At 46.1% G+C, this 21,830-nt stretch overlaps 6 protein-coding genes across 10 annotated transcripts; 3 read left to right on the top strand and 3 right to left on the bottom strand.

The window, feature by feature from the left end:
• Nucleotides 1–218: 218 nt before the first annotated feature.
• Nucleotides 219–1,634, bottom strand: LOC108154198 (estradiol 17-beta-dehydrogenase 11). Its single transcript, XM_017284414.2, has 5 exons — nt 1,396–1,634; nt 1,172–1,327; nt 914–1,090; nt 780–852; nt 219–727 (listed from the first exon to the last, which is right to left on the bottom strand). Exons 1-5 carry the CDS (start codon nt 1,555–1,557, stop codon nt 336–338), a joined length of 960 nt encoding a protein of 319 aa, XP_017139903.1. The 5' UTR covers nt 1,558–1,634; the 3' UTR covers nt 219–335.
• A 6,540-nt stretch (nt 1,635–8,174) lies between these two features.
• On the top strand, nt 8,175–8,772 carry LOC108154206. Its single transcript, XM_017284427.2, has one exon. It carries the CDS (start codon nt 8,327–8,329, stop codon nt 8,618–8,620), a length of 294 nt encoding a protein of 97 aa, XP_017139916.1. The 5' UTR covers nt 8,175–8,326; the 3' UTR covers nt 8,621–8,772.
• Nucleotides 8,773–10,056: 1,284 nt separating this feature from the next.
• LOC108154202 lies at nt 10,057–10,842 on the top strand. Its single transcript, XM_017284421.2, has one exon. It carries the CDS (start codon nt 10,103–10,105, stop codon nt 10,823–10,825), a length of 723 nt encoding a protein of 240 aa, XP_017139910.1. The 5' UTR covers nt 10,057–10,102; the 3' UTR covers nt 10,826–10,842.
• Nucleotides 10,843–10,870: 28 nt separating this feature from the next.
• LOC108154197 (short-chain dehydrogenase/reductase family 16C member 6) lies at nt 10,871–15,101 on the bottom strand. Of its 2 annotated transcripts, none has more exons than XM_033388367.1 (7): nt 14,252–15,101; nt 11,978–12,133; nt 11,736–11,912; nt 11,597–11,669; nt 11,352–11,529; nt 11,164–11,289; nt 10,871–11,076 (listed from the first exon to the last, which is right to left on the bottom strand). In XM_033388367.1, exons 1-7 carry the CDS (start codon nt 14,543–14,545, stop codon nt 10,989–10,991), a joined length of 1,092 nt encoding a protein of 363 aa, XP_033244258.1. In that variant the 5' UTR covers nt 14,546–15,101; the 3' UTR covers nt 10,871–10,988. The 2 variants fall into 2 exon arrangements, with proteins under 2 accessions (XP_033244258.1, XP_033244259.1); XM_033388368.1 differs by lacking the exon at nt 14,252–15,101 and adding an exon at nt 12,287–12,319.
• A 1,525-nt stretch (nt 15,102–16,626) lies between these two features.
• Nucleotides 16,627–21,698, bottom strand: LOC108154191 (cellular tumor antigen p53). 4 transcript variants are annotated; one of them, XM_017284403.2, is made up of 9 exons: nt 21,626–21,698; nt 20,852–21,571; nt 19,991–20,101; nt 19,874–19,910; nt 19,775–19,801; nt 17,722–18,031; nt 17,413–17,662; nt 16,941–17,356; nt 16,627–16,880 (listed from the first exon to the last, which is right to left on the bottom strand). In XM_017284403.2, exons 1-9 carry the CDS (start codon nt 21,664–21,666, stop codon nt 16,858–16,860), a joined length of 1,935 nt encoding a protein of 644 aa, XP_017139892.1. In that variant the 5' UTR covers nt 21,667–21,698; the 3' UTR covers nt 16,627–16,857. The 4 variants fall into 4 exon arrangements, with proteins under 4 accessions (XP_017139892.1, XP_017139894.1, XP_017139893.1 ...); XM_017284405.2 differs by lacking the exons at nt 20,852–21,571; nt 21,626–21,698 and adding an exon at nt 20,185–20,321; XM_017284404.2 differs by lacking the exons at nt 20,852–21,571; nt 21,626–21,698 and adding an exon at nt 20,180–20,320.
• On the top strand, nt 18,318–19,787 carry LOC108154194 (putative gustatory receptor 94a). The gene has a single exon (XM_017284410.2). It carries the CDS (start codon nt 18,550–18,552, stop codon nt 19,762–19,764), a length of 1,215 nt encoding a protein of 404 aa, XP_017139899.1. The 5' UTR covers nt 18,318–18,549; the 3' UTR covers nt 19,765–19,787.
• Nucleotides 21,699–21,830: the final 132 nt, after the last annotated feature.

The following is a 21,830-nucleotide window of genomic DNA, read 5'->3' as shown; positions in this document are numbered from 1 at the left end:
CGCCGCACAATCCTGCCCTGCCGCCCAACTGACAAATGCAGACATCGAGGCAGTGCCCAGACCCTGGACCCGGACACACAGGCGCACACGGACACGGACACGGACTTGGCACGGTCCGGGCACAGCCACGGACGAACAGCACAGCAAAATTAAAGCATTGCTAGCCGGCTGGCTGGCTGCTGACTGAAATTAAATGAAAAACACATGAACCAACAATCTGTAGTCTCGCCTGTTGGCCACCTGCAAGTTACGTGCCTTTAATCGGTTTTAAATCACAGCTGCATCTCCAGCCACCTGTACACTTTTTACATCACCAAATCAATAGCCAACATTCCCTATTTCCTTAGCGTGCAAAATTGTTCAAGTTTACTGCCAGATATGATGATTATCGCTTTATCCTGCCAGCCGACGGGCAGCAGGGTGAGCAGACGGTACAGAAAGGAGGCCAGCCCTGGCAGCAATATCTCCCGCTCGCCTCGGAGCATGCCGTGCACAATCCGGCGGGCAGCTGCCTTGGCACTGATCAGGGGGTATACACTGGAGATTTTGACCTGATTTGTGAGAGTCGCCAGCTCCTCGTTGGCCTCCAGGAAGGTGGGCATCACCGTGCACACATGAATGTCCTTCTGCCGCTCCAGACTCAGTTCCATGCGCAGAGCCCGCATGTGGGCCGTCGTGCCGGCCTTGGTGGCCGAGTAGGTGGTGTTGTAGGGCAGGGCAAACAGGCCTGAAAGGGCAGACAGTTGTGAAAAGGAACGATCATCGAGGGGGTTTCTCACCTGCCAGGGAGCTGATGGTCACTATGTAACCCCTGCGCATCGCCTTCATGGTGGGCAGGAAAACCATCCGAGTCTGAAAGGGAAGGACAGGGAAATATAACTACTGAAAGCTGCCATTTATAGAGGGATCTCACCCAAAAGTGCGCAGCCAGGTTCACATTTATCATTTGCTGCACATCGCTCGGCTCCGGATCCAAAGATTTGCGGTGCAACAAGATTCCAGCATTGTTGATAAGCACCGTCACTGGCCCCAGGTCGCCAGCCACTTGGCTGTTTAGCTCAACAAGTTCCAGGTAATTGCTGACATCGACCTTGGGTGAAATGAATCCATTAATTGATGTAATTACTCTGTGTATATAGTTATAATAGTTCTGGGAAACCCGTTTCTGTACCTTGTAGGCCTTGGCGCGAACCTTTGCCTTTTCCTGGATCTGCTTGACGGTGTTCTCGGCTCCTGGCAGATTGATGTCCACAACGGCTATGTGGCAGCCCTTGCCGGCTAGTTCCAGGGCTATGGCTCGTCCCAGGCCATGACCACCTCCAGTTACCTATTTCCAGATACAACCACCTTTGATTGAAGGTTTTGGGCTTGATGTTGTTTGGGCGAAAAACTCACCACAGCCACCTCGCCCACGATGCTCTTGGGAGAGGAGCAGCAGAAGAGTTGGCCAAAAAGTTTCCACATCAGAGCCACCAGCACCAGGAGTGGGGAGAGCACGGCAAGGATTGCCACACCGACATGAGCTCTCAGCTTCGACAGAGTATTCGTTATAGACATTTTCCCGCTGACTTGGAGAGCGACCACAACCGGGCTGGGAGAGTTGCGAAAACAATTTGATCGGTCGGCACCGCGAATATCAGACGACGACGCGTCGGTCGACTGTGCTGCGAAACTCGTTCAGTCGAGCCAATCGACTGACTGCACTCAAGCCATTCCATTCCATTCCCCATTGACCCGGATAATTGGTCGAGTTTTAAAAGTTTGGCAATTTGTGCGGCTCCTACATATATGGCCCGAAAGTGCGGCCAACTCCTCGAATGACAAGCCATTTAGAATGTCAGGCAACCCCTTTTAAAAAACACACACACTACAAATCTCACATTGTCAGCCAATAAATAGAAAATTCACCTCCTGCACAGATGAGACGCGGCATCAGCCGCAGCCTCAGCCGCGTCCGCGGTACGTAATGTTCAATATGCACCCAGCAGCAACCAGTAGGTACTAGAGTCGACTGAAAGATACCCCGTTGTCAATTCCTACAGCCGAAAACTATACAAACAACCCTCTCAAAAATGATGGTAAAGGTCTCGAAATGAAGGTAAAAAATAATTGCAGAAATATTTAAAAGAAACTGGAAATTTTGCCATCACATTTCTGGTAGCTTTGGCTTTTAAACTCATCGAAATACGAAATAAATCAAATGGTATTTTTTGCTAATGTAGTTTTTAGAGGCAGTGCTTCTTTTTCTTATAACTTAAGTACCTTACATCTGGTGATAATAAACTATGCAATTCTGAAAAGCTGATAATTGTAGCTAGAAATTCGATCTGAACACTTGGTAACTTCAGCCTACGGTCTGGGAAGTAGTAAGCTTTCAAATTGAAAATTTAAGATATTTTATTAGGTATTTTTTCAAAATTTAAACTTTTAAATGTCAGGCATTAGTTAGGCGTCTTTAAGGTATAGTTTATAAAATTTATAAAAACTAAGGCCATAATGCAGATATTTCCCTTTTAATATTGCAGAAAATATACATAGATACAATATACCCTTAGTAATACTCTATAAGTACCGGGTAAAACAACAGCAATAGAAGTGGCAGCAGAGGCAATACGAGTACAACAACAACATACCAATACCCAGCCCATTAGTAATAAATAAAAAACCAACAAAAAGACTACAATTTACACACACAACCCATACAGCACATACATATATGCACATATGGACGTATTTATGTAGATTTTTCTCTCGTATAGCTAGAGCTCAATAAACAGAGAGATGTACAACAAAAACATACATGCCACACCAAAATGGAGCATAGAGACATAGAGCGGCAGAGCCAAAGGATAATTTGATATTGGGTAAAAAAGAGATGGCAAGTGCCGGAATAAAGTAGTGCAACGATAGAGCAGAACCCGGAGTGCACACACAGCAAAGCACAGCACAGCAGAGTGGAGTGGAGTGGAGCAAAGTGGAGCAGTTGCCGGCTGTGGTTTTTAGTTAAAAATAGCAAAGCGAACGACAAAAACGTACAACGTGAAATATGTATATTTCATATTCTGTTTTTCTGTCCAAAGGAAAACCACAATAAAGGTAGCATGATTTGGGGATCAAGTTTGTCCGCGAGTGGAGTCTTTTCCCAAAACATAAAGGGGTATAAAAACACTTTAGGGCATTCAATCGTCGAGGCTAATCTATGTCTCTCTCCCGCTTGGGTAAAATAGCATTTTAAAGAGTTTCAGCCCCACAAAGGTGTTGCCTCACCCCCTCAGTTTCCGTTGTTCTCTCCCCTTTCGAATAACCCTTCCACTTGCGACAATTTTTCTATGAATTTATTGGATTTGACGCACTTGAGGGCATGTGTCGATCGCTGCCTGACTATAAGTCGTTCCGTCTTTGCCTCAGTTCAATGCAAATTGAATTCAGAGTAGAATGAGTACTTTGAAGAACGACAATTTAGATACCCTCGCATATATATGTACTAGGTATGATTTATGATCCGATTTGCTTCATAATTCTATATATTTATCTATGAAAAGATTCAGTCATAGAATCCCAAAATTGTGCCACTTTATTGCTGCACAACATCTGGGTGGAACCGCAATACCCTCTTCAAGGGCATAATTACGCAGCCTCCATGTGGAGTTCTTTATACATTTTTCGGCGCAATTACGGATCCGAGTGCAATTTGTTCCTCAGGCAGAAGGGCTGCTGTCTGTGTGTGCTCCCATGAAGAATTTTCATTATTTCTCTTGTGTTTTTTTTTTGGATTTTCGATTGGCGCTGCACGTGATGCAATTTTATATTTATTTAAGCGAATCCCCTGACAGGTTCGAATGTGGCCAAAATCGGGTCACACTTTGTGCACGTGGTGCCGCTTGGCAGGCGCTGCTTTCTGTTTCTGTTTCTGCTTTTTGTGGCGATTCGATTTTGATGATTTATGTGCGCAACGTCTGCGTATGCAAATGGAGGAGCACATGGCTGGGCTCCCTTATCGGGAGCCGAAAGCTATGAAGATACATCCATCCCGTGCTGGCACAGCACCACTCCACTATGACCCCCTTAATTGTCAAAACTCCGAGCCACTCAGCGCTGCAGCTCGACAACAGCACTTCAGCCTCAAAGGGCCCTAGAAGAACACTGGCGGCGGGTCGCGGGACCAAGGGCGATGAGTGGAGTGTTCTCTGCCAGCAAAAATGCAGCAAAGTACTTAAGGTAAAGGATTAGTGCTGGTTAAACCTGAACACAGAAGTTTCCCACGGCAAAGGGGCCCCCGGTTCCCGGCTCCCGACATCAAGTGAAAAGTGTTGAGCGGAGTTAGAGTGCTCAAGCGCGTTCGTTCATCTTGATGGCTTCTCCATTTTTTCCATTATTTCTGTAATATTTCACATTAGCATGTCCCGGACGGACAGCAAGGACTTTGGGAATGTTGGAAAGGAGATGGAAGGGATGGAAGGGATGAAGGGCGAGGCAATTTCTCAGGGCAACTGTCAACACCAATTTTGAAGTGCTACTGCCGCAGCAGCAGGACAGGACCTAATGAGCCAGCCAGCCAGCCACGGGATGCGGCAACATACCATTCTGATTATTACTATCCTGCAACATGTGTTCGGGATACACAGATAAAGTAAAGTAAATAAATTAGCTGGTCGTGTAATGCGTAAGGATTTCAAGGATCGACAACATTTTGCCATTGGACACCAGAGGACGGCAGCTACGAGGATGAGTGTAGTAGCTGTCTAAAGGATCTGTTGTGTGCAGCTACTGCATCTCCATTTCGAATGTGTTTGTTTAGGTGCAAGGATAACAGTTTCTCACGCCTGCCAGGGAGCACCGGCAGCAGCAGATCCACTTGAACCGACTCTGACAGTTGTATGTCATAATTTAACAGTTGGAAATGCGTGGCAGGTTGCCAGCTCCCGATCCTGATGCTCCTGCTCCTGCTCCTGCTCCTGTTCCCTTTTCCTTGTTTATTTTAGCTGTGGGTTTTCCCCCAGTCTTACAGTTTTCCCTCATGGTTTTTTATAGTTCTTTAAGATTTCATTGCGCCTTGGGGTTACGGGGTAAATCCTTATTGACATATTTATGCACGGTTCAAGCAACCAAATGGAAATTTTTGGCGTCGCATGGTTCGTTGGCCGTGCCGTGCCCCATCCTTGGCTGTGTGGGCGTGGCCGTCTCCTAATGGGCAACACATGTGTCTGTGCGCGATAGGTGAATGAATTGATGACCCCGCCTCTCTCTCGGAGGTGCAGCAAGTTGGATGGGAATTATCTAAGGAAAATACGTTACATTAAGGAGCCCAAGCCAGCAGCCAGCAGACAACAGACAACAGCCAACAGCCAACACCTGTGTGCGGCTATCAGTCCTTAGTGGAAGCTTAATTCGTGTAATTAATTTTACATGCCACAGACAGAGAGCAGAGGCAGGGACAATGCCGTGGACGGCATTAAGTGAGCATGCAAACGATGCGTCAACGATGGGACTCAAGACCCGGAGAGGTAACGCTTTTATTTACCCAACAAACACTTGTAATTGTACGCCGGAGTGCGACAGAGATGCCCGGTCGCAGGCCGTACAGAGCGAGCGGGACAGAGCCACAATTAAAAGCGAAAGGATAAACACAAATAAATGAGCGACACAAAAGAGGTGGAGGCAGAGACAAAGCCCCAGCTCCAGCTCCAAAGACAACGTTAACAAGAGGAACAGACGGACAGCCCAAGCACGGACAAGTGGACCAAGACGGACGGACAGAAGGATGGCATTAAATAATTGCTCATACACGAGGAGTGCTGCGCTACGCACAAAAGCACAAAAGCAGTTTAGAGCAGAGGAGCAGCAGCAGCAGCAACTGAGGCAAAAAATTGTCGAGCACGTGCCTCTTTCTCTATCCTATTCTCCGTGACCTGTAGCTCTCTCTCTCTCTTTCTCCCTCTATCGCTGTCGCCGTCGCTGTTGCTGTCTTCTCCTTTTGTGTCTTGGTGTGTGAAAACTAGTTAACAGCTTTTATTTACTTGGCAAACAGACTGAACCGTTGTAAAACAACAAATACTTAAGCCGCAGGATATAAGCATAACAGCACTCATTCACAGAAACGGGGCACTCACACTCAACCGAAATGAAAAGCCTGGCCGAAAAACTCCACATCGTCCATGGCCCGGACAGAGTCGGGTCACGGGTCAGCGGTGGATGAGGAGCCGCATAAAGATGATGATGGGGCCCTGGCAAACGACTGCAACTGACTGGCGGGTCCGTTTGCAACGATACGTACGGCCAGGCGTTTGCAATCCCCTTGGACATTTCATAACCAAAGTGAAAAGTTGGCAAAAACAATAACAGCCCAACGATGCGCACTATGTTGCATGTTGTACAGGCACAGAGGAGTCGTGTCCCCGGCCCAAGGGGCGAGACGATCTCGAAGCCGTGACAAAGTTTATGAACTTTATTTAAGAGTATGTAGAACAGCCAGGGAACAGCCTCTCCTCCGTTGGCTGCCATGGACAATGGCCAGAACGAGCAAGGACTCCGCTTACGTGGCAGCACACATAAACGATACGCCTTCATTTGGCCAAAACAATGTAAAAGCCATGACAAGCTGATGACGAAAACCTACCGAGTAACAGTCCAACTAGAAGGCGGAGGAGCTCTCAGACACTCTGGCAAATCTTTTGTATAGTTCCAGTGCACTGAGGTACTGGATGGACAGGACATGCTTATTTTTCTGTGTGTGACAAACAGCTTTTCAATTCATTAAAAGGGTATCCAATGGGCAACAAACGATGCAAGGTAAGCGCTTTCAACTAATGACGAGGCAGCCCTTAAAATGCATTGACAAAGTGCTGCAACGGAAGGAAAGCCATGTACAAGAGTAGCAACAAGTTTTTGCCTTAAATTGTGCGGAAAATTCAATACCGAACCGATGACAGTCTCAAGAACATGGCCGACGCAAAATCTCACAGAATCCCAAACAACAAAAGCCTTAAGGATGAGAAGAGAGAAAAATGCATGCATCCGAGTAAGCGCCATCCAGTGCCAACGTCAGACAACAAAAGCCTCCTTAATGACAATAATAACAGATTTTAGTAAGCCACAAAGAAAACGTCAAGAGCCGGAATGGACGGAAACAGGTCGGTTAATGGCTTGTGTGTGTGGCAGGAAGTACACTTCAGACATTTTCCAGCCGATGGACAGTCGAGAGGACAGTCGATGCTGCAGTCACTTTCAATGGAAATTAATTACGTTGAACACGAGTGGAAGCCGGGCCAACAGCAGCCAAGTTGCTGGTCAACCGGAGCTGGCCCGAGAACTGGCCAACGGGAACTCGATCCTGTTAATGCCATGGAAGAAGCCGAACCATAAGCCAAACCACAAGCAAAGCCATTTGCCTTCAATTCAAAGTTAATTTGTGGCAACTAGTTTTGTGGCAAGAAAGGGCCTTGCAGTGCATGGCATCCCTCAGGCGGCACTCCGCCGCAGTATGGGGCCAAAAAAAATTGATTTCCACTTCGGTTGCACGCCGTGTATTTATAGTTTTGGATTGTCATTTTTCCCCCATCCATCCACGATAGGACGCTTCAGTTCTTTATGGAGTTTGGGAGTACAGTTCGTGGAGCGTTATGCCACATAAAAATGCATAAATATTCTATTTTGAGTTGACATTTTGACAAGTGAATATGAATATTGCAAGCGCAGCGCACGATTTATAATTGATGTGTATAAATAATGGCCAGTGCCATTTTGTAAATGGATTTAATTAAGTCAACGATTTAAGCGTCGCCTGTAATGGTTGCTCATTTCAAACAAAACACAAAACAAAGGGTTCTATAATCGAGTACTCCAACTAGCAGATACCCTCTGTTCGGAGTTATCTATTGTGTGGGCTAAATTTAGTGGAAGGATAGAAAACAATAGGGGATTTCTATTATCAAGTTCTTGTTCTAGTTTGGGGCAGGCTTAAGCTTAAGTGTATAGAGAGGCTTTCCAAGAAGCTATCTGTTTCTTACTCCTGTATCCTTTTCAAAAGCATCCTCGTAAACCCATATACCCATCAATAGAGCATATTTTTTGTGTAAATTTACATAGTTTTTATATGTAAGCAGAACTGAGAGCCAACTATTATCAACATTTGGAAATACATGTATATATTTTCCAATATTTTTAAACGAAAGTGATTTTGCTTTACACTTCAGCGTACCACCTGTAAAAATAACATAAAAATTATGTATTAAGTAAAACAATATTGTAGTTACATCTAGGCAATAACAGTTCCAATTTGCACACTCGAGAGTTAGCCTGCCTGAAAGCCCAGCCCAGCCCAGCCCCAATGGACCGCAGCGAAGAGGACCAGCAGCCGACGGAGGAGACACAGCGGCACAGGAGCCGCCAGCTGAATGCAAGCGTCGACGCTTTGGTGGTCCTCAGACGAAACACAGAGCGCATTATGGACAGTGTCATCATGAACCTGGATGCTCTGAACATAGCCCTGGATCACCTGGAGAATCGCACAGACCGCGTCCTTGCACAGCTGCGACAGTACATGCAGTCCATGGAGGATCTGGATCGGTCGAATGCGGCCCGATGGCATGGCGGATACGGCGATCCAGATGCCACCATCTAGGCAGGCAGAACGCAACCAACTCCACTGCAAATTGAACTGTTATTGAAAATACAAAATTCATCAACATCGAATTCTGAAAAACAAAACGAATAAAATCTTTGCGGGGGCACAAAGCCAAAGAGGGGCGACAGAAGAGAGAGAGAGAGAGATCCCATAAAAATGCTCGACAGTTTGTTTGTTTTTTATGTGGATTGTAACCCTAGCATACAAATAATTAGTGAGCTATTTTTATGGATCGGATCGGGTTAGAGTGGAAGCCGCTGCCGCTGCGCATGCGCATGGATTGTCGAGGAGTCGAGGAGTCAGTGGTGGCTGCAGGTGCTGGGGGTCTTCTCTTCCATAATTGTAATTAGAATTTACTTTCTGAAACGTTTTCCCTCATAAAAGATCCAGTGCGAGCTGTCTGTCTCTACGAGTATTTGTTGTTCTTGGCGCACATGTTGCCTTTCCTTTGGAGTTGGAGTTGGAGTTGGAGTTCGAGCTGGAGTTTGCATTTGAAAATTTCAACGTGCACTTAATGCACTTGAGATGATGCACTGCTGCACCATATGGGGTCCCTTGGCGTTGCTTCTGTTGCGGCATCATCTGTCTCTGGGGTGTTTCGGAATAACCTGTTACCTCGTATCTGGCTAAAGATGAATCGAAAAATATGCCACAACACGGCCATCCCGACTGGCATTCGACTGCGTTTAATTAACAATTAATAATATTTTAATTTGCGCACGATTGGCGCTGCCGTGGCCGTTGACAGCATCGAATATTATGTTAATGACAGTCGGGTAGTTGGGAATTGGATAATGCCCACAGATCCCAGCCATTTGCCCTGGTAATTCTTCATTAATCAGCCAGCGCGCAATCGTTTGCGGAAAAAGCAGAGCAGGGCAGAGAAAGGGAGAACAGAAATCCGAGGACATCCGTGGAAAATCGAGCGCGACACCAAACCTAATTGCAAGTTATGAATATCTCATCGAATATTAAATCGCTTAACTGCCAACGGCCATGGATGGATGGGCTGCTGCATCCACATGATGATGATGATGATGCCGATGATGATGGGGATGTGATGATGTGAATGAATGAGGATGGTCTGTGTGCGTGTGGCTGGCCTGACTGTTTGGCCCTGGGCGGAAGTGGCGACACTTAATTGTGTATTGAGTGCGTTTTCAATTTTATTGAGCTGTGTGCCTGCCGCTCTGGAGAGTAATGTGAAGTATTGCGGTTTGGTCATTAAATCTGTGTGTTCCCGCTCTGCAGGAAAGTATGCTATGGAACCCGTAAACGAGGGCCCTCTGTAACTCCCAGAACTCATCAGCATTATCTAAGCAAATTATCACGTAATATACGAGGCTACAAGTACTTTTTGCCGCTGTATAATTTGCTATCAGTAAGTCACATGCAAAAATATTCCGACCCCACTATCTTCAGATACCCCCGAACAGAAGCCAATCTTCAGAAACCATCCAGCCACAACGGTCGCACAAAATGGCAACGAAAAGCAGTATCTCCTGGTTCCACATGGCTCTGGTGACCTTCGTGGGCTATCGAACTTTGGCCCTGGACTATGAGGAGTGTGCCAGTGCCCCCAAGCTGGGTGTCTACGTGGCCAGCCACAGCAATTGCTCCAAGTACATTTACTGCGCCGGAGCGGGTTCCTTCGAGGCCGAGTGCCTGGCCGAGCACTACTACGACGATATCAAGGAGCGGTGTGTGGATCGAGCCCTGGTGAAGCGATGCCAGGCAAAGGGATTGGATTTGGTAGCCAGCACCACCGAGTCGCCAGCGAATCAAGAGACTTTGACGGACTTGATAGTCAAGACAACGAAATCCCCACAGCCTTTGGCCATAACCCTCCGCTTACTGCAGAATGCCGGGCCCTGTTATCCTTATATGGTCTGCTACGAGGGAGCGGGCCTGGCCAAGACCTGCACGCCCGCCCAGCTGGTGTCCTGCGTCCAAAGGCAACCGGCCAGATCCATCAGCAGCTGCATCACCGGTGTCTACGGCTTCATACCGCATCCGCGCAATTGCGCCTACTTCTACTACTGCTCCAACGGCTACAAGATCATCCATCGCTGTCCCCTGAACTACACGTGGAACTACGAGCAGCGCTCCTGTGTGCAGAGATCCCAGCAGAAGTGCTACAGCCAGGCACTAAGACTGCGGAAGCGATATCCATCAAAGCCATTGCCGAACACGGCACAATGATTGGAGGCCTTATCAGCAGCGCAGAAAGAACATGGCCTTGCCACATCAGTTTGAAAATAGATTTACTTTTAGTTTAAAGTTAGTATAAATAGCTATTCATTAAATTAAGAGCTGCAAATGGTGAACAATGAGAGTTGTTCCATGAAAATGCCGGAGTGGAATCTCACTTCCAGTAGAACAGGTGGGAGCTGCGCACATCGAAGTGGTAGAAGCGCAGCAGCATGTAATCCTGCCACTTGGTGGGCAACAGTCTACACAATGAAAGTGAAAATTAAAATGAAAATGATAGTGAAATCGTTAAGCGCTGGCACTTGGTGCCCGGCTAATTCAATTATCACCTGAGCAGCCACACACTGAGTGCAAAGATTTTTGGCACGTATACCATGCGCTCGTTCAGCAGCACGCCCTTCACAATCTTCTCGGCCACATAGGGTGTGGGCAGGCCTGGATAACTGGTCGCAATGCTGTGTAGGAAAGTATGTTGGAGTCGTGGGCTTAATGCGAGGAAGGAGGCACAAGCTCTTACCCGGCATCGCTGAGCAGCGGCAGATCTCCGCTGGTGCGCATCAGATAGGCATTGGCCACTGTGGTACGGACATAGTCGCAGTCGGAGAGACGCAGTTCGGCGCGCAGGGCCGCCATGAAACCCTCAATACCATATTTGGTGGCCGTATAGATGCCAGCGCCCGGCAAGGGAACCAAACCTGCAGAAAGCAATAGGGAATAAAGGTTAGGGGAGGTCATAGCATCTCACATGAAAGGAGAACTCACCCGCCAAGGCATTCACTGCCACCAGGTGGCCGGACTTGCGTGTTATCATCTTGGGCAGAAACTCCTTTGTGGTCTGCAAGGCATACATTCCATCAGTTGAAGATAAGCCACAAAGGACCATAAACTACAGTATACACACCATAATATAGGAGCCCAAGTTCAGCTGCAGAATGGTATCTATTTCGTCGCTCTTCAGCGAGGGTGTCGAGGTCATGGGCATCAGGGAGGCATTATTGACCAGAATATCCACGGGGCCCAGCTCCTTTTCCACTTTGGCGGCCATCAGCTGCAGTTCACGCGGCGAGGAGACATCATTCTGTAAGGGCAATGTGCTATCAGTATTCTATCGGGAAAGCCAGCTTTAAGTCAATGATAACCCACCTTGTAGGCCTTGGCCACGCATCGGGGAATCTTGCTGAGCAGCTCGACTGTCTCGTAGCAGCCCTTGGAGTTGACATCGACGACGGCCACCTTGCAGCCGCGGCGGGCCAGCTCCATGCAGATCTCGCGACCCAGGCCGCTGCCCCCACCAGTCACCTGGCAGATTAAAACGCATTTTACTCTAATTATACGAGTGCTCGTATACCGTACAGATTAATTAGCTTAATTTGCAAACAATCAACTTGAGCTAATGTGGCTTCGCATTGAACAAAAAGCCCCCGTTTAATGCCAATTATGGGAGCCACTTACGAGTACTATGAACAGCATTACTCATACGCTCCATGCGCCCAAGCCGAAGCCGGAGCCGAACCTCTTCTCGGGCACACAATTGAGTGACTTTTGACCGTAATTAAAGCGAACTGTGACCTCAGTGGCTCGGTTGGGGGTGCGACCCAACGCCCAATGCAATGCGCCGTGCCACAACTCAAAGTTTTGGCACGTTCGAGAACATATAGGAAAAAAAGCACACAGACAAACTAAAACAATATATTGGAGAATACGGACTAAGAGTTACCCGATAGGAGCTTGGGAGTATATTACAACGAATAGAACAAAAAGTTGGGCGGTACACGGAGAGAAAAAAGAAGCGACTTAGATTTTATTTATATTTAAAACAAAGTTAACTCATTTTGATTTTTTTACATTTAAAACCGAATATTATTTCCCACAGTAAGGTGTATCTAGATACTCGTTGATAACTAATACCCGTGGAGCTGGCTGTAACGATTATCAGATTTTTGTTGGATTGGGAGATAAGATCCCCAAAGCACTTTAAATCTTGAAGATACAGGTGTTCCGTATATGTATAAAGAAATATTCCGAAACATGCCGACAGTATACTTCTCCCCTACGACTACAGGGTATGTAAAAATCATCGAAAAACAAAAATAGGCAGCACCTGGCAACGCAGCTCCGATGCGCAATTGTATTGTGGTTATACTATTCCTAAAGAATTTCAATATCATATGCAAATTAACTACAGCAACAATAGAAGTAGCACTCGTAGCTACACTGTATCTATCTGTATGGGTTTTATCTCAGCACGCATCTGAGAGATACGCCGCTCGGTCGAGCGAGTATCTCTCGCTGGGGCTCGGTGGTTGTTTACATGCGATCGGGTAAACGTCATCAATTGTTTGTTGAACTGAAAACAAAAGTGAAGTTCCTGAGGTTTGCATTTTTTCCACTCTTTCTTTTTGGTCTTGGTATAAATAGCGACACAAACCAGTTTGCGGTTTCACAGAGGCGTGCACAGAGGGGGTCTCTAAGCTCTAAAAGCCCTCTCAAAAAAACAATGAGGTCCATCAAAACTTATCTTTGAATGACAATCTTCTAATTGGGCTGTTTCTCACTGTTAAGATGCTTGTACCGCCAGCCCCCCGTGGGCACGCCGCTGTGACCATATCTGTATCTGAGAGAACGATCGAAAGTCTGAGTCTAAAGCAAAAGCCAAGCTGCAATGATTCATAAATACTCTACGTTTATGGCCAGCCAGCACACGCCCACACACGCCACAAAAGCTGGCAGACAAGAATGGAATGCTAATGTCCACTAAATTTACTTATAAATTCGATCAGGTTCTCCAACATATGTACCCAGTGTTCGGTTACCCGCACACTTGACCTTGCGCGAGGGCGACCCCGCAATTGACTTTTCATTATGATTCGAAACCAGCCGCCAGCCCATCTGTAATGTGTGATTAATAGACCGAGATATGATGCCACAAAGTGTTTCGAAATTCAATTAGAGATATTCTTAGAATTACATGGGCTTACACAGGAAATGTGATGTCAGAAGCGCTGACCATACAGAACCTTTTATAAGAAATAAACAATCTACAAACATAAACAATTGGCCAACCGACACGGCTGGCACCAAAGACGCGTAAACATTGACTCAAATAACATGGAGCCAAGAGCCGAGAGCTCCAGCCAACCGATCGTGCCGCACCCATCTCAAATAACTCGGAGGCCCATCGAAAAGGGGGGAAAGTGCTGCAAGGTGGGTGCAAACAGCCACTGAAAAAGGAAAGTGCGTGACGTTTCATCTATGGCTGGCTGGCTGGCTGGCGGGGGGTCATATCTATGCATACGACATACGATTGATATCTGACAGAGTGATATCCGACCAGCGAAGAGTATTATTAATGGGCCATTTGCCAGCCGTTTATTGTGTCCATAACTTAGCTGCAGCCGCACTCAAAATAGATCTTACCAGCGCCACCTTGCCGCTCACATCCTTCTCCTTGAGGCCCAGAGCGAACAGATAGTCCAGGAGATGCTTCAGTCCCACGGCGAGCAGGATCAGAGGCAGCAGCAGCAGGAAGATGATGACTTTCAGATTGAAGAGGGCCCGGGTGGTCTCATCGTTGCGGCGCGCCTGTGAGGCTGCCTGGGTAGCCGTAGGAGCCGTGGGCGTGGCCGAAGATGAGGGCACCGTAGCGGCGGGTCCAGCCGGTGCCGTGATGGTTGTCCGCGTCACAGTCGTAGTGGTAGCCGTTTCCACCATTATTAATTATTCAATTACACCTTTTTACAGACAAGAAACCAGCTGGAGACAGCCCGCACTCGGATATTTTCGCGGTCAAAACAAATATGGCACAGCTTGTGGGGGATCTCTATTTTGCTTGGCTATATTTTTATTTTCTTGTCACTCCACACAGCTCCAACAGGGAGAACACACTGAGCACCAACACGACAACGAAAGCGACAACGCCAACGCCAAAGCCAACAACCGAATGCGAGCGCCAAATGTACGCCATGTACCGCCGTTCGACGCTCGACGCTGGCCCGTTGTCAAGCTTTCGACTCTTTCTCCCACGAGTGAAGATCGCTTTTGGCTCGAGAGCAGCGTCGTTTGCTTGATATCTGGTTTTCGATCTACTACGACTGCACATTCGAGTGGGCAGCTACCGAGAGCATTTCGTTTGAGTGTAATCGAGCATTTAGCGTGGAGTGGAGTGGAGTTGCAGTCTGGGTTTCACCTGACTTTCTGTTTTGTTTTCGTCGTCATTCCACATTCCCACAGTGGGGATGACAGCCTATGATAGAAGACCTCTCTTTTGGTTTATCTGGCCCTTTATCTGGGATTGCGGATAAGCAACAGGTGACGATAAACAAGATTATATGAAGAATAAAAAATATACACATACCCACTGTAAGCCAGGAAGTCAAAATAGGATTTTGATAAGACGTGGTGTCTTAGATTTGTTTTGAATCATCCACTGAGTCACCAAAGTTTCATAGAAATCTTAATTCCATTTAGTTAAAAGTAGATATGTACATATCTGTTGCTTATCTTGCTTATCTACAGAGAAAAAACTTAAAACATTAAGAGAAAACTGGTATATTAAAAGGAAACACAATAGGTCAGGGCTCTTATCTCTGGGTGAATGAATTCTTCTTCAATATTACCTAGATCTTCCATATGCAAAAGGCTTACAAATAATTTCCTAATGTGCCCCCAGATCTATAAAGTACTCCTTCAATCTATTTTCCTTCAGACAACAAGCTTTTTTCTGTAAACACCCCATCAAGACTTTGAAAATTGACCTAAAATCACCCTGTTCTAACCCACTGTATCCAAACTTTCCAACTGTCAACATTTTGCCGCCAGCCAGCCAATCGAAACCAAACTCAAATATTTAATTGGTTAACTAAGGTGAGTGCATCGCCAAAGAAAAACAGCTTCAAGAGGAGAGTGTCTCTCTCTCTGTCGCCCAACGAGAAGCGAGAGAGACTTTGAGCGGTTTTACGATTCGACCCATTTTCATGAAGCCAAACTGGTAAGGTGCCCGCCGAGGTTTATTGTAAGTGAAAAAGGAAAGGCCCCCAAATGGAAGCCGATACATCCGCTATGCCCGCCTTATGGTCATGGATAAGGAGCCCGTTACCATTCGAACATAGTATCATGTGCCCTGCCCTAGGTCAATGAACAGTGGCGGCAGCAGCAGCACCAGCATTTGGTGGCCTGGCTGTGGCGTAAACATTCAGTTGCCGTTCCCGTTCCCGTTGCCGCATGTGGCAAAAGCTAAAGTCGCCTGCAGCTGCGGCATAGTGTCAACATCTGTTGTTTTTTTGCATCCTCGCGCACATGTGCAACTTTGGCGTGGCGTGGGCAAAATGCAACGCATGCGCTATTTAACGTGTCTTTTTTATATAAGCATAGAACTAAAACCAAAGATGCACAGATACGAGTATATGCGTATAAATAAAATGTGCATAAATGCAGCAGAACAATTTGCAGCCTAGCTGAGGCCTGGGCTGGGATAGAACTCTGCAGAGCAATGACCGCACACACAAGCCACACATGTCCCAGAGCCCTGGCCATAGCATGCGCGACGATGATGTACTGTACAGTACGAAGCGCACTGATGTGATGTAAATTCGGATTTCCAGAACGATTAACACTCGCTTATAACTTAAGAAACCCACGAAACTGTGTCCACTTTCCTAACATAAGTCCTGCCACTATCTAAATACAACAAAACATGTCTGATCTTCATAACTAACTCTACAATCGATGGCCCTGGCAGCTAGTACTAAGATCTCATGTAAGACTAGGTTTTATAAGAAATTTCTGACATTAAATAAACTCACATCATTTTTAATTCACATTAATTGGTTTTTGGGTTGCCCAACAGTTTGTACATTTTGCCTGTATAAAACTATAAACTATATTTTCTTCTGTAACACTTGTACTCTTTCCCTGAACTTTAAGCAGATCCACATCTTCCTAACATGTGGGTTTTAATAATAATTAAATACTCAGTAGGTTATCCGCTTGGACCATTGTCAGACTTTCATTAGCTAGGCTCCAAGTCATAGCACATCAAAGGCACGTTCTGTAATTAGATAAAAATATGAAACAAAATACCATGGGAGGATGTCCGAGCGAATCTTACTTTTCAGGTTCAACAAATTGTTGGCATAATGACGCAGATTGGGTTTGGTCGGACTGCGCAGCACTTCAGCAGCCGACTCCTTGATCATGCCCTCGATGTTTTGCAGCAGCCATTCCTTTTTGGGGCACGTTATGGCAAGGCGATATTGACCGTCTAAGGTGCGCGATACCTCCCAATCGTTGGGCAGGTAGTCCGCATCGTGGCCGTCATTGCTCTCGGTTTCTTGCTTGTACGACACGGTACGGCGACGTATTTTCGCAGGCATCACGTCGTTATCATCCTCATTATCTAATGTGGCCAACGATTTGCGTTTCTTCTCATTTGCCCCTCGAAAATGGCGTACATCTTGAGTGCAATCCCTTTTAGGGCACGTGCAGATTTTGACTCCTATAAAATTCTGTGCCAAAATATCGCCGCTGCAAAAAAAAAGGAGTATAAACGTTGGGACTATTGCAATTGACAGCTTACACACCTCGAGTTCTCCAGACAAAAGATCAAGCTTGTTTCCTTCCTGCCCAGGCACGAGTTCTGGCAGACAAACTTAAAGGCGAGCGTCTGGCGTATGAAGCCGCCGTTGCCACTCCCAGAACGGCTCAAATTCAACGGCACCAGCACCGAATACCTTTCAGAAATGCCCTTACCCTGAGCCGATCCACAGTACGTGGTGCGTGGATTCTCGCAACGCAGCAAACTCTCGCGCATCTTGAAATTGTGATGGGTAACTGCAATGAAAAGTAGATTATTAGAAGACTGGATGCTCCTGAGAGAGCTGAGCTCTCACCTGGCTCTGTGCTCAAGTGATTCTGACAGCGCAGCACAGCACCGCTGACGTCTTTATTAAAGCAAAGAAAGACTCGCAGATTTAGCGGCTGTATGGGCATTATTGCCTTGAACTGCACGTCTACATTGAATGTCTTCTCCATGCGTATGTAGAGCTTGTTCAATAGATCCGAGTACACCCAGTGCGACTTGGGAGGCTCCTTCAAATCAATGCTGAAATTGTAGCCACCAATATTGTGGCATTCCAGTTTGGGCAAACTATTGCTTTGGCATTGTAGATCCTGCAGCATCATATCGCGCAGCACGGATTGCTAGAAAGAACAGGCATTTAGTAGGGGAACAAACCAAAAAACAGTTGGGCGGATCACACTTGGCGTTTGTAAAGCTGATAGAGCTTCATGTTGCTGCTTGCACATCAGGTATCGACTCGACGAAGGACAGCTCGTGAACTGATTTTTTTCTAGTCTTTCACAAGTGTATGCAACTTTTTTCGCACGGCACTGACCATACATATGCAGTATTTTCTTTTCTGAATCGTTTCTGACTGTGACGTCATGCCGGTCTTATGAAATTGCTGCAAGCACAATCGTGTCTGCAACTGAGTCACACGGGGAATGTCGCCATTTCGCTCCTGAACGGAGCCAGTTCAGTTGATTTCCAACCACCGAACATTAAGCAAGTGCTTCGCGATGCTTCCAGATAGTGTCGGACAGAGGAGTCCTGAAGATGGCATCAGTGCGATAGTGGAAAAAACAATTAAGCAGCCATTAGGCTGTTGTTCGTTGTATAGCAGACACCAGACTAGTCTGTCTTTAGAGGTTTGAACAGAATGACATCTTCGATTGATGTTACGCATAGGCGTATGGTGAAAGGACTAACAATTACACTGATTCTGCTCATGACCGTCTTTGGACTCCTGGCCAATCGATACGATAGCCGTAGCCGGCAAAGTTTCAAGCTCTCAAAAGTATATCTGGCGTATGCCATACTGTGGACCATCGCCTTTGCTGGCATCTATGGGCATCAGATATACCAGGACTACATTCAAGGACAGATCAACCTGCGGGATGCTGTGAGCCTTTATGGTTACATGAACATTACAGTGGCAATTATCAACTATGTCACACAAATGATCATGAACGACACTGTGGCGAAGACAATGAGCCAAGTGCCATTATTTCAGACCCTCAAGATGTTCCATTTGGACAACGCATCCCTCCTTCGATCGATTGCCATGGCTCTGGTTAAGTCAGTCGGTTTTCCTCTGATACTGGAGACAACCTTCATACTGCAGCAGCGGCGCCTGGAGCCGGATTTGAGTTTGATTTGGACCGTGTACCGTCTGTTCCCGCTGATCATTTCAAACCTGCTCAACAACTGCTACTTTGGAGCCATGATTGTGGTGAAGGAGATCCTGAAAGCGATCAATGTGAGACTGGAGTCGCATCGCCAGCAGGTGAATATCATGCAGAGGGAGGATCAGCTGAAGCTGAACACTTCGTTCTATCGCATGCAGAGGTTCTGCTCATTGGCGGATGAGCTGGACCGACTGGCGGACCGTTATATAGTGATTTATGTGAATAGCGACAAGTACTTGTCCCTCATGTCTCTTTCGATTATCCTGTCGTTGATCTGCAATCTGCTGGGCATCACAGTGGGATTTTACAGTCTGTACTATGCCCTAGCGGACACATTTCTTGGCAGCAAGCCGTACGACGGCCTGGGAGCGCTCATAAATCTAGTCTTTCTGTTCATATCGCTCACCGAGATCACAATGCTGGCACACTTGTGCAACAACCTACTCGTGGCCACCAGGAGAACCGCTATAATACTGCAGGAGATGAACCTGCAGCATGCCGACTGCCGGTATCGCCAGGCTGTCCATAGTTTCACCCTCCTAGTGACCCTCACCAAGTTCAAGATAAAGCCAATGGGTCTGTACGAGCTGGACATGCAGCTGATCATTAATGTGTTTTCCGCCGTCTCTAGCTTTTTGCTGATACTCATCCAGGCCGATTTGTCGCATCGCTTCAAAATGTACTAGCAGCACTCACCTGGCTAAACTGCATCAGATTTCCCGACTGCACAAATCACAAATAAAAGAATGTTCGTTAGTGCACCATAAATCTGAAATGTTTTGCATATCCACTTACGTTTAGTCCCTGAAGGAAGGCCATCGGTTCGGTGGTTCTATGAAAGCAGTAGGTTACATACATACATACATAAAATATTAGGGGACCGCACAAACCACCTGTGGCCGATATACTCACAAGTCGGTGGGCTCGTCGGACTCTTCATTAATGGCCCCATCCTCCACAGTCGAAGCAGTTGAACCCACGCTATCAGCGTTGGCAGCATGTAAGCCGTTCACCGCATCCTCGCTGTGGAAATGGTTAATAAATTAATATTGGCCGCCTCAATTTGAAGAAAGGAATTGAATTAGCATTATCATTGAATACCTTACTTTGTGCCAAGACATTGGCTGTGATATGTGCCTTCCTGGCACTCCTTTTACCAGAAGTCAGCTTGCAAATTGTTGATTATTTTTAAAATCGCAATAAACTAAACATAAACAGTGTGGTCGCGGACAGTGTGACCCTCAAAAATATACCAAAATATACCATCTCCTTTTCAAAATATACCGTAAATATACTGACGAATTCAAGTTCTTTTATACATATTCCTCGATTATGATATTCCGTCGAATATTACTAGATATATAGAACTCTCAGACCTGCCCACACGATTTTATCATATTAATGAACCTATTTTCTACTTGACTGGCTTGTTTGAAATACTTGCTTTTATTGGATTTTGCATAAAAAAAGTTTTTAGCAAAATAGGTAAAAAAATAAAACGTAAGAGAAAAATTGTTCCTATTGCTCAATTTTGGAGCAACATTTTTCAAAATATCGTTGCGATGGCTTTAAAACAGAGACTGACTAGTTTCTGCATTAATTAGAGCCTGGGATGACAAACATTTCTTTTTTATATCATTTTCTCTAGGGTATGAAAATTATGCCTGCGGAACGCGCTCACAGTCGATAAGTACCGTTATCGGTTCATCGAAATGTGAGCGTTTTTTTAAACTAAACTAAATATGTGTTTGTGTGTGTGTGAAAAATGCTCACCGCTTATAAACAGCCATTGGGGCACGATTTTGTCCAACGTATATTAAGGACTTGCCAGTCACCGATACGGCATTGGGTGCTCCTGCTCCTTCCACAGTAGCAGGAATAGTCGAACAGCAGGCGTTCTGCTGCATCACATTATTATTTTGGTTGACACAATTTGCGGCCAAGTTTCCGCCATTGTTAACTTGTTGTCCGCCATTGCGAAAATATGCGACCGGAAGGACGGGCACGTGCGGCACACCGCCCGAGCTTATGATTCCTGATCCGAAAACATCGCTATTGCGGCTAGCGTGTTGTCCATTTTGGTTATAGTGTACACCACTATTATTGATATTATATCCGCCATTGTGAAAATATTCGTCCTGTATATCGTTGGCTGCTGCGACACTATAAGTTTGAATGGTCTGTGGCACGTGCGCCAAGCCGCCGTAGTTTATGTTGCTTGATGCATAAACATCAGCCATTGTGTTAACCATATGTCCGCTTTGGTTATAAAATACTACGTTGTTGTTCATATTTTGTCCCCCGCCAGTGATCACAGATTCCTCATACTGCTGTGCAACGGCTGCCACTTCCAATACAGGGGTCCAGGCGTAAGTCGCTTGAGAAACGGTGCTGGAGCTTATCAATTGGGATCCGTTTGTGGATAAGCCATCGTTGTCTTGCACAAACTTTATAAGCGTTTGGCTGCTTGTGCGGGCAACACCGCAAGCATTTCTGGCAAAACATTCAACTATATACGAGGGCATTGCACAAATACGTTTATCTTACTTTTCCAGAGACATGGTGACCGATGATCGTTTCTGCGACATTTTGTAAGTTATAAACCAAACTAGAGCTGCATGTTATCGATGTCATCGATGTTTGGATATACATTGCAGATATCGATGTTTTTTCAAAGTCGATGTTCTTACATTACATTCAATTTACATTTGAAGTGATCCCCATTGAGCTATGCAGTCAAAAAAAAACGTTA

This window comes from Drosophila miranda, chromosome 2, assembly GCF_003369915.1.
Source record: "Drosophila miranda strain MSH22 chromosome 2, D.miranda_PacBio2.1, whole genome shotgun sequence".
Taxonomy (NCBI): Eukaryota; Metazoa; Arthropoda; class Insecta; order Diptera; family Drosophilidae; genus Drosophila; species Drosophila miranda.
This window is presented reverse-complemented; position numbering and strand designations above follow the sequence as displayed.

Bases quoted from the DNA above. Each gene is read 5' to 3' on its own strand.
- LOC108154198 (XM_017284414.2), bottom strand. From the start codon at position 1,557: ATGTCTATAACGAATACTCTGTCGAAGCTGAGAGCTCATGTCGGTGTG. The intron at 853-913 runs GTGAGATCCCTC...CTTCCCTTTCAG, and splicing joins ACCTGGCTGCGCACTTTTGG to ACTCGGATGGTTTTCCTGCC. The intron at 728-779 runs GTGAGAAACCCC...CTGCCCTTTCAG, and splicing joins GACCATCAGCTCCCTGGCAG to GCCTGTTTGCCCTGCCCTAC.
- LOC108154206 (XM_017284427.2), top strand. From the start codon at position 8,327: ATGGACCGCAGCGAAGAGGACCAGCAGCCGACGGAGGAGACACAGCGG.
- LOC108154202 (XM_017284421.2), top strand. From the start codon at position 10,103: ATGGCAACGAAAAGCAGTATCTCCTGGTTCCACATGGCTCTGGTGACC.
- LOC108154197 (XM_033388367.1), bottom strand. From the start codon at position 14,545: ATGGTGGAAACGGCTACCACTACGACTGTGACGCGGACAACCATCACG. The intron at 12,134-14,251 runs GTAAGATCTATT...TTAATCTGCCAG, and splicing joins TGAGCGGCAAGGTGGCGCTG to GTGACTGGTGGGGGCAGCGG. The intron at 11,913-11,977 runs GTGGGTTATCAT...TTGCCCTTACAG, and splicing joins GCGTGGCCAAGGCCTACAAG to AATGATGTCTCCTCGCCGCG.
- LOC108154194 (XM_017284410.2), top strand. From the start codon at position 18,550: ATGACATCTTCGATTGATGTTACGCATAGGCGTATGGTGAAAGGACTA.
- LOC108154191 (XM_017284403.2), bottom strand. From the start codon at position 21,666: ATGTCGCAGAAACGATCATCGGTCACCATGTCTCTGGAAAA. The intron at 19,911-19,990 runs GTGAGTATATCG...CTGCTTTCATAG, and splicing joins TCCGACGAGCCCACCGACTT to AACCACCGAACCGATGGCCT. The intron at 17,357-17,412 runs GTGTGTAAGCTG...TTTTTTTTGCAG, and splicing joins TTTTGTCTGGAGAACTCGAG to CGGCGATATTTTGGCACAGA.